The 11,876-nt window shown below is 28.6% G+C and overlaps 1 protein-coding gene across 2 annotated transcripts; it reads left to right on the forward strand.

Moving 5' to 3' along the window:
• Positions 1-868: 868 nt before the first annotated feature.
• On the forward strand, positions 869-6,272 carry LOC145058404 (alcohol dehydrogenase-like 3). Of its 2 annotated transcripts, none has more exons than XM_079006316.1 (10): positions 869-1,079; positions 1,169-1,305; positions 1,396-1,445; positions 1,548-1,825; positions 1,931-2,013; positions 2,089-2,164; positions 5,049-5,110; positions 5,614-5,709; positions 5,800-5,961; positions 6,046-6,272. In XM_079006316.1, the coding sequence occupies exons 1-10, from the start codon at positions 1,022-1,024 to the stop codon at positions 6,157-6,159; spliced, it is 1,116 nt and encodes a 371-aa protein (XP_078862442.1). In that variant the 5' UTR covers positions 869-1,021; the 3' UTR covers positions 6,160-6,272. The 2 variants fall into 2 exon arrangements, with proteins under 2 accessions (XP_078862442.1, XP_078862443.1); XM_079006317.1 differs by having other exon boundaries at positions 1,548-1,780.
• Positions 6,273-11,876: the final 5,604 nt, after the last annotated feature.

Consider the following 11,876-nt stretch of genomic DNA (forward strand, 5'->3'; position numbering starts at 1 on the left):
AAAATGCAAAATAAATGGAAAAATCCAAAAATTCTTTTTTTAAATATTATTTTCGGAACTTGAATTAACTAAAAAAAATTAAAAAAAAATAAAAAAATGTGTCTCACGGTCTCATAAAATTAGGCCGTATAACATGAACCTAACCCTATATATATATATATATATATATATATATATATATATATATATATATATATATATATATATATATATTAGGTTCTGACCTGTGAAAAACTACGATTACTATATATAAAATTTTTATATAGATAAAAAATAATAAATGTCAAAAAAACCAAGATATTGTGGATTGTAAGTAATTATGAATTAATTTGTTAAGTAAATAAACATAATAATGTTATATATATATATATATATATATATATATTAAAAAGGAAAATATCTTAATGATAATTTTTAATAGAATAAGTGATTATGTAATTGGTAGTGCGTTGAGAATTTTCAACGAGTTATTGTCGAAATTTTTTATAGGTAGTGATTTGTACACAATAATTTTTTTATTGAGAAAAATTGTTATGTATGAATCGATTCTTTTTTTTTTTATAGCTATTTGGTCCGTAGTTGAGATTGCAATGGAATTCGATCTATGTTAGTGCGTTACAACATTTTTCATTCAGTAGTAATAACTCTCGTGTTCTAGGAGTGTATGATGTTCCTAATAAATAAGCTCACAATCTTTAATGAGCCCAACCTAATTGATAGTGGTTAGATATATGTCTCTTTCTTTATATATATATATATATATATATATATATATATATATATATATATATATATATATATATATATATATATATTAAATGAAGCATATAGGATATATACGCATAGAAGCCGCCTAGCTAGATGACTGAACAAATTATTATACGGATTGTCTATGTTGAATTGAATTCCCAATAGCTCATGCTACCCTACTTACACTCTGGAAACAAACGCCAAAAGTTGATTGTATAATGTATATATTGCAAACTCCTTCCATCAACTAACATCATTTAAACACAGCCAGATGGACAACAGCATAGAACAAGCTAATGGTGTTTTGGGCAAAGAGATCACATGCACTGGTTAGTTTAGATAATGTAAATTATATGTGGTTTATTGATCTTAATGATCATGATGCCTGAAGCTTTTTGTATATTCATGATGCCTGAAGCTGCTGTGGCTTGGGGTCCTGGAAAACCTTTCTCCATACAACAAATTCGTGTCCAACCACCTCAGAAGTTGGAAGTCCGAATCAAAATCTTGTACACTTCAGTTTGCCATACTGATCTTAGTGCGTGGCAGGGCCAGGTACATTTGTAACTAACATATGTATACTGATATACATATCATTTACACTTAGTTATTAATATATCCATATATATAATTAATCACATGTAGAATGAATCGCAACAAGTGTATCCTCGTATTTTTGGACATGAAGCCTCCGGGTAACAACTTGAATTTTAATTTGGGTTAATGTATGTATTTATTAATTTTTTACATTGCTAGCTGTGGTAAGTGAGTTATGTTATGTGTGGATCGATGGGTAGGGTGGTCGAGTGTATAGGCGAGGGTGTGCAGGATATGAAGGAAGGAGATCATGTTCTTACTATCTTCAATGGCGAGTGTCGTATATGTGCTTATTGCAAGTCTGAAAGCACCAATCTATGTGAAAAGTTTCGTGTGGATCCATTACGAAGCGTGATGAGGAATGACAAGAAGACCAGGTTCTCAACACAAGACGGGAAACCTATTTACCATTTTCTCAACACATCCACTTTTAGTGAGTACACAGTCATGGTTATAGTCAGTTGTTGTCTGTCCACAGGTTATAGTCAATATATACACATATTCGTTAGTTATTTTCGATCATAATTAAATATTAACCTATTGATTTGAACATAAGTCTGACGATTAAAATATGTGTGTCAAGGATTTGGAGCTGTAACCAATACTGCCAACGTTCAACACGGTTCAACAGTCGCAGTCTTTGGTCTGGGTGCTGTGGGACTGGCGGTAATTATATTAATAGATCAATGATCCGGTGAAATCAATTTTCATTTTTTTTAGTTGAGGCATCTTTGATATCAGGTCATACAAGGGGCCAAAACAAGAGGAGCATCTAAAATCATAGGAGTCGACATTAATGCGGACAAGCATATCAAAGGTATGTTATACACTATGACTAGAATAAAACTTTATAGTTAAAACTTAAACATATATATATTAAAAATAATTAACTATATAATAATAGCTTTTTGCATTAATTTGCTTTTGTTAAAATTTAACAGTTACACCATATTATAACATCTATTAAAATCATATAAATTGATGTCGTTACTTGCAACTTACATATGGTTAAAACTAAATTTAATTTCAACTTAATATTACTTTAATTGTTATTGTTATGATTAATTAATTTAGATATTATTCATTTGAGTTTTGATAACATAATATAATTTATAAGTTTATGTTATTTATTATTATTATTATTATTATCATTATTGTAGTTAATTTAAAAACCATTTATTTGGGAAATTTCCAATTATTAAAAAAAAATAGTTTTTAGTTTTTTTAGTTAATTTGACATGTCGGTTTAGTTTTACATTTAAAACATTTAAACGTATTAAACTTTTTAGAAAATAGTTTCGAATATTTTAAAGTTTATTTTATATTTTGATTTATATTTTGGATTTAACATAATATTACATCCATCACATATTTATTGTCCAATTTTAATTTTTGAAATTTTTATTCTTCAATTTTGATCTTATTTTTTTTCTTTTTGGTGTATAATAATTGATGCAAAACATATGAATGAATTGTGTTTTAAATGTTTTTTTCATTGTTATAAGTTTCATCAACTAATGTATAACACAAATAAAAATATTTAAGGTCAAAGTTGAAGAATAAAGATTTTAAAAGTCAAAAGTAGACGATAAATATGAGACGGATAGAGTATTTAAATTAACATTGTAGTTATATTATAACGGATAGTTCAAAAATCTACCATTAATTTGATAATATTTCACATTTAATAACACATTTAAATTAATAAAATAGATATATTACAATAAAATATGAAGAATTTGAGGCTTTCAATCACATGTGGTGAAACAATTCCTTTATAATATAATATATATACATCTATACATGAATTATCTTATGAGTTAATGAATCTACACATCAACATTTCATTAACTAATATTGACTCATTAATCATTACATTTTATTAAACTCTATTAAATCAACATTTCATTAATCAATATTGACTCATTAATCTTTACACTTTATTAAACTCTATTAAAATTTAGTGGAATGTCACATCACCATATTTTTATATTTTTTATAAGTATTATTAAAACATAAAACTAAAATATTAAATTAATTAAGAATTAAAAGATAGAAATTACTAATTAAATATTACAAGTTACAAATAATACATTAAATAAATGTACGATGATATTAATCCTCTAATATGTTTGAGTCAAGAACTCAACGAAGAAGTTCAATATTAGATTTAAAGAAACTTTAAGCTATGTAATAGTGGGGTAATCATGTTCTTCGACATGATTTAACTGGGATATTTGGGAACGCAATTTCATTATGTTATATTAAAAAAAAATTAAAATTATTGTTTAGACATTTAAAAAGTAAGTTATAAACAAAATATATTTACCTAGAAAATTAAAATATATCATTTTAATGAACTTAATAAATTAATTATTGTATATAAATAAATTATATGTATATATATATATATATATATATATATATATATATATATATATATATATACACACACGCACGCATACACACAAACACACAGTATTCAAAATAACGCGTCATTGCAGCGACAATGCGTGCCATGACGCGAGGCGTAAAAAAATCGTTACAAAAAAATGCAAAACGTCTTTGTGAGGCGTGGCGGCCAAATAGCGTGGTTAGGCGCGCCTTAACGCGTTATGGCGCGAGCTTTTCAAGGCTCGAGTTTTTTTTTTTATTTTTTTTTCAGATCGGCAATGACAGAATTGACTTGTTAACTTTTTCATGTTAAGTGTTGATATAACACTTCTAAAAATTTGTTATATATGATTTAATTTTATAATTATGTGATTCATATTTTTTTAATGTATAAAAACTTATCACACCTTGAAAAAAGTTAAGGCTTGCTATGGCGTGAAACTTGACATTACCGTCACGTCACGTCTCACACAATTTAGAACCTAATATATATATATATATATATATATATATATATATATATATATATATATATATATATATATATATATATATATATATATATATATATTGCTAGGTTATAATGTGGATGGACGACTATTATGTGAATGTGTGGACAGTGATATTCTATGACAATTACTAAAAGAATAAGTTGTTTAGTAATATGAATACGTTCAACCTCACATAATTATTGTCATTTACATTCATTCTCACTAATTTTTATTCACTTTGTTCTCACACATAATTTTCAATCATTTTTATTTTTACAGAATACGACTCAATAAACATACTGACAACATTCTGACAGAATGTGAATAAAAAAAAATCTATAATAATCTTATAGACGATTTAATTGGTGAGAATGCGCGCTAATAACAGTAGTTATGTAAGATTGAACGTATTTACATTATCAAACAACATATTTTCTTTGTCATTCTCACAGAATAACACTGTTCACACGTCTGCACAATATATGTTAATCCATATTTGAATCTCTCTCTCTCTCTCTCTCTCTCTCTCTCTCTCTATATATATATATATATATATATATATATATATATATATATATATATATATATATATATATATATATATATATATATATATATATATATATATATCCATTGAACTCATTCAATAAATTGAGGCTAGAAATAGTGGGTTATATAGCCACATCATCACTTTTTATTTAATCCTGATTGGTGGTGGTCCAATAGGTGCATGTATATGATAAACTTTTCATTCAAAAAATATATATACTTACATGCCTGCATGATATATTAACTTATTCAGTTTTATATTCATAGGTCAAACGATGGGCATGACACATTTTATAAACCCGAGGGATCTTAAAATGTCGGCACATGAGGTAATTAGCTAGCTAGTATATGTGTATCAGGCCGGTCCAGACGGTGGGCGACTCGAGCGACCGCCTAGGGCCCACGTCTCCAGGGGCCTAAAATCTCTGGGATATGTAGTGTGTATATATATATATATATATATATATATATATATATATATATATATATATATATATATATATATATATATATATATATATATAATTATTACCTATGTGATTTTTAGGATTTAAAGCTGGCTTAAACTCAAACTAGTTTAAAAGATAAACAATTTGGCTTGATTGTTATTGTTAATTTAACACATTTATAGTGAAGAATAAATGATTTTTTTTTAATCTTATTATTTTTTGTCTTTAAGGGGCCTTTTTTTTTCGCCCCGGGCCCCTTATGCGTTTGGACCGATCCTGCATAAAATGCTACTTTTCTTAAGTATTCGGTGTCATTTATATAAGGACGATTAAGAAAAATGTTAACTTATATTAGAGATTGAAAAGTGACGGAATGCATACAGAAAATAAGGGAAATGACTGAAGGAGGGGTAGACTTCAGCTTCGAGTGTGCAGGAAATCTTGATGTTCTTCGCGAAGCCTTCTTGTCGACCCATGACGTTAAGTATCTTTATGCCATTTTTTTAGTATGACTATTCTGTTGTAAATTAAACTTGATTATATAGTAATTATTTGGTATTTGTATACAGGGATGGGGAGTAACAATAGTATTGGGGATTCATCTAACACCAAGAATGTTGCCATTGCATCCAATGGAGCTGTTTGATGGACGAAGAATCACAGGATCAGTGTTCGGTGGTTTCAAAGGGAAATCCCAACTCGCTCTCTTTGCTGACCAGTGTATGCATCAGGTATGTTTGTAATTTTGTATGTATGTGTGTATGTATGCATGTATGTATGATTGATAGTATGTGAATGTGGACTCGTTGTTTCAGGATGGGATAAAGTTGGAAGAGTTTATTACCCACGAGCTTCCCTTTAACAACATCGACCAAGCTTTCCAACTGTTAGTTCTTGGAAAATCAATACGATGTTTGCTTCATCTATAAATCAAAAGAAAAATAAGTGATTCATTAACGTATGGTTGTAAGCTTTTCAATGAACTTGCAAGTATATATGTGTGTGAAATCATTTTTTTATCGATTTATTGTTGTTTGTTTTATTTTCCGATGGATCATATAATTTGAAAACCATTTCTTTCTAAATTTTAAACTGGGACTCATTAGAACCATTTGAAAAACAACAAGATTTAAATATCTAAAATATGTATTTATTCGTTTCCATAGAAATCACTTAGATAGATTCGGGTCTACAATAATCAAATGCACTACAAGAAATCAAAGCATTAGCGGCGGCGGCTTTAGCGGCGACTCAAAGCAATAGCGGCGACATGTAAATGACGCGTTACATGTCGCCGCTATTGCTATGCGTCGCCGTTAAAGGCGTCGCCGCTAATGCTTTGATTTAGCGATCCGCGTCATTTTCACCCCATCCGTCCGATTTTATTTTGATCTAACGGCTGTAGAGGAAAGCGGAAACGCGCGTTACCTTTTCCCTCCACTTGCCGCCGCTAATGTTCTGATGTCGCCGCTATTGCCCTTGCGTCGCCGCTAATACTAAACGCAGATTACCCCTCCACAGGTTCCCTTTCTGCCATTTTCTTCCTTACCTTCCACCTTCTCTCGTTTTCCTCTCTTTCTTTCTTCAATATCACGATTTTTTGACAAGTTTGTGGAGTTGGAATTGCTTCTTGGACCGGTGTTGGCCCCTCCTTCCCCTAAGACAGCCATAAACCAGAGATATTTTTGCAAATTCCGAAATTGCCCCTCCTTCCCCCAAGGTTGAATTTCTCATCTTTTTCTATGATTTTTCTGGTTTTGTGTTAATTAAGATGATAAAATGTGAGCATTTTTCAATTATATTGAGTGATTATGTTTGTATTTTGAGATATGAAGTGGTTATGCATTTTGTTGGATAATTTTGTTTGATTGTATGTATTTTGTTGGATTATTTTGTTGGTTTGTATGTGTTTTTTTTTCAGATTTGTGTATATTTTGATATTTATGTTTAGATTACATTGATGTATAAAAAAAATGACATGGATATATACATTTGTTGGATTGAAATTTATGTTTATACCACATTGCCTTAAAATGAAATTTAGATGTATATATTTGTATGAAATTAGATGAAACTGGAATATGCAAATTAGATGTATTGTATATGCAAATTGGATTATTTTGTTGGTTTGTGTGTGTTTATACCACTTCTAGTAATGTATTGTATATGAAAATAAAGTTAGTTTAATAAATTAAACTAATTACAAAAAAAAATATTAAATTAATTATAAAATCTAATTAATTTACCTTTATAAAATCAAATTATATTAATTATAAAACTAACTTAATAGGAACATACTTTTAGTGACTTAAAATAAAGTTAATGTTAAAATTAAAATAAAATAAAGTTAGTTTAATAAATTAAAATGAAAATAAAGTTAGTTTAATAAATAAAACTAATAACAAAAAAGAAAATATTAAATTAATTATAAAATCTAATTAATTTACGTTTAGAATCAAATTAAGTTACCTTTATAAAATCAAATTATATTAATTATAAAACTAACTTAATAGCAACGTACTTCTTGTAATTTTAATTTAATTATAGAATAAAATTAATTTAATTTAAAAAAAACATTAAAAAATAATAAATTAATTGTAAAATCAACTTAAAGTAGTTTTAAAATCAAGTTAATGTTAATATTAAAATAAAATAAAATTAGTTTAATAAATAAATTAAACTAATAACAAAAAAGAAAATATTAAATTAATTATAAAATCTAATTAATTTACTTTTAGAATCAAATTAAGTTACCTTTATAAAATCAAATTATATTAATTATAAAACTAACTTAATAGGAACATACTTTTAGTGACTTAAAATAAAGTTAATGTTAAAATTAAAATAAAATAAAGTTAGTTTAATAAATTAAAATGAAAATAAAGTTAGTTTAATAAATTAAAATAATTACAAAAAAAATATTAAATTAATTATAAAATCTAATTAATTTACCTTTAGAATCAAATTAAGTTACCTTTATAAAATCTAATTAATTTATCCCGTGTTAGAATACTTTTTGAATCGTCAACTTTATGAATACTCTACTTGATTTTTGTTTCCCGTAAAGTAAACCTTAAACACTAAATTATGTTTCAGTTGCATCATGTCTATTGATAAAAGCTGGACTACTAATCCACATCGTCAATCTCCCGAGTTCCAGCTAGGGCTCGACACTTTTGTCGAGAGATCCATGTTACACCTAGATTGTAAAGATGAAACCAGATGTCCGTGTGAGAAATGTGTATATCTTACAATTTCGCAGGGTAACTAACTTTTATTCATATTGCAGATGAGGTTTACTTGGGCAATACTCTTGGCCATGATGGCCGATGTTATGGGGCTTGGACACGGAGGTGATGGAGCCGGGGATCCACCACCTCTAGGAGGCTTTGGTCGTGGTCAGCACGAACAAGACGGTGAGTTTTATTATGATATATTTATTAACTATTTTTATTATTTTATAATAAGTTATCGTGACTAATAGGTTTAATTGTATTTTTTCAACCGAGCTTCCTAAAAAAAGGAGAGGCATGTCAAAAAATATTGAGTTGGGAAAGTTGATAAGGGCAAATAAGGGAAAGCCCATAGATTTGGATTTCGACAGGGAGATCACATATTCCCCTGTCGGGAAGCGTGGTAATTGGTTCACCCATGGAATTGGGAGGTGTTTGTGGAACAATGTCCCTTTCAACGTATCTGGTTGGGACAATGTTTCCCCCGCTTTAAGGAACGCAACAGTTGTTCATCTAAAGGTAACTTGGATACAATTTTAATTTTAGTTGTGATTGTAAATTAATTAACTAAAATTTTTGTGTTTTGCAGAATAAATTTGATTTGGATAAGGTTAACATGGATCCGGAGCGTGCTCAATTGTTGCGGAGCATTGATTCAAGTCTTGCAAAAGTTTACAGAGGCCGAAAAAGTAAAGCTCATGCTTATTTTAAGGAAATCGGGGGGCCTGCAGATATCCAAGCCGCATTAAACAACCCCCCTAACGGAATGTCACATGAAAATTGGGCGAAGGCAGTCGAACATTTTCAAACGCCAGAATTTTTAAGGCGTTCGGCGTCAAACAAGGAATGTCGTGCAAAACAAGTAGTTGTAAACAGAGGGGGGTCGAGCTCATACGCCAGAATTTTTAAGGCGTTCGCCGCTGTTGCCCAATCTTCTTGTAGTGATGGTGGTGGAATAGAATATTACGACGGAATGAAAAAATCATGTTTGTTTGCTACGAAGAAATGTAATAGAGAAGTTCTCATGGAATGTTATTCTTCTACTCGTTTTTTATTCTTTTTTTAGAACATCAACAATTATTGAATGAAGTTGGCGAGAAGCTAATAGTTACAAGGCATTAAACATTGAGACTTTCACTACAAGAAAATCACTTTTTAGCGGCGACGTTATTACCGGCGACAGGGACCTTTAGCGGCGACACTCTCTAGAGTCACCGCTAAAGGTCCCTATCGCCAGTAATAGCGTCGCCGCTAAAGGTGATCACCCGAATCCGTGTCTTCCCCTTCCATTACATTTAAATCGTTCGATCAAATATCTAATCCAACGGTTAGGGTACCTTATCCCAACTAACCTAATACCGGCGACATATGTGTCGCCGCTAAAGCTCGAAATTGTCGCTGCTAATGATGCACTAAAAAAATGACTGGGTACCCTTCCCTCCAGATTGTCGCCGCTATTGATAATAGTCGCCGGTAATAACCTAAGTGTCGCCGCTAAAGGCTGACGCAGATAAAAAAAAACGCACGCAAAACTTCATTCTTCTCATTTGCTTTCTATTTGCAGCCCTCTTCTCCTTCGCCCCTTACACCTTCTACCGAGTTCTTCCTCAAATTTCTTCTTCCATCTTGATTTCTCCATATCTTGTGTCATATTAAGTGTATTAGGGATTAAGGTGTGATTTGGGATCAATTTCTAAGTGGAGTTCTTGAAGAAATTAAGGTAATTTGATTTGAAAATTTATTTGATAATTTCCTTGTTAATTTGTTTGTTAACACTGAAAAAGTGTTGATTAAATTTCTAAGTTTTGGTAATTTAATTTGTATGTTATCTTTGCAAATAACGTTGAAGTGATTTGTGACATTTTGGATGGCTCCCAGGTTTTGGATTTGTAATTTCATCAGGTGAATAACAGTTTTTCCAGCTATTACCGGTTGATTTCCGTCACTACAGGTTCTATTATTTCATTTTTTTGTGAATTTGATATTTGTATGTGAAAATTATGTGAAAATTGTGTGTATATTTGATATTTGTATGTGAAAATTGTGTGTATATTTGATATTTGATGTATGTGGTATATGAGTATTTGGTAGAAATATATATATGATGTTATTATGTGAAATTATATGTATTTGTTATAAGTAGGATGTTATTGTGTGTATGTGAATGTATGTATGTTTGTTGTAAATGTGGTATATGATTGTGAATTTTTTGTATTTGGTATAATTAGGATGTTATTATCTATATATGTGAAATTATGTGTATTTGGTTAAAGTAGGATGCTATTTTGTGTGTATGTGAATGTATTTGTATTTTGTGTATATGTGGTATATGTAAAAGTATGTGAATTTTATGTTCTTATGTATTATGTAAAAGTATGTGGTATATGTATGTAAGTACGATGCTAGAATTGAAAAAACAAATAAAAATAAATTATTGTTATAATTGCAAAAAAAAAACACAAAAAATGTTATAAAATTGTTAGGGTACTATACACATATTCATGTTATAAAAATGTTATTAAAAAAACACAAAAAAACAAATTGTCAATACGCACCAAAACAATATAATAATTTTAAGTCACATTTATTATTATTAATAATTTTATTACTAGAAAAAAAATGAGAAAAAAAATTGCAAAATAATATTAGTATAAGCTTTACAAAATAAGATTATTATAATTGACAAATATAAATCAACACTCAAAAACCAAAAATATATATATTTTATAATCTCGACGGTAAATTACAAATACTAAAAACAACAACACAACAACATAATATGTTACAAATATATTTATATTTTTTAATTTCGACGGTAAAATACATATTTATATAATGTTATAAATAATATATATATATATATATATATATTTCTATAGTTTCATATTTATAAAATATTTATAATATATTTATATTAAGTTATATAGTTATATAGTTAACTTATTTATAATATATAACATATTTATAATAAGTTATATAGTTAACTTATAATCTTCAAATTAAATTACAATGTTATATTTCTATAGTTTCATATTTATATTTAGTACTTACAACTTTTGCCTATATAAATTACAAGTAATTGTAATTAAAATTAATTAAAAAAATGCATAAATAAAAAATTTTAATTTAATTTTTTTAATTTTTATTTTTTTTCTTTTAGTTGTAAAAAAAATGTGGATTGGAAAAAAACAATGCTAATTTTGTATACTAAACTCTAAACCTAAAATTATGTTTCAGCTACATCATGTCTATTGATAAAAGCTGGACTACTAATCCATATCGAAACCATCCCGAGTTCCAAGCAGGACTCAAAGCTTTTATCGGGAAGTCGAGGTCACACCTTGATAGTAATGGTAAAATCAGATGTGCGTGTGAAATATGTGATAACCGTTACTTCAAGTACCCGACTGCAG

The sequence above is a fragment of the Lactuca serriola genome, chromosome 6 (genome assembly GCF_051521515.1).
Source record: "Lactuca serriola cultivar US96UC23 chromosome 6, Lser_US96UC23_V15, whole genome shotgun sequence".
In the NCBI taxonomy this organism is placed as follows: domain Eukaryota; kingdom Viridiplantae; phylum Streptophyta; class Magnoliopsida; order Asterales; family Asteraceae; genus Lactuca; species Lactuca serriola.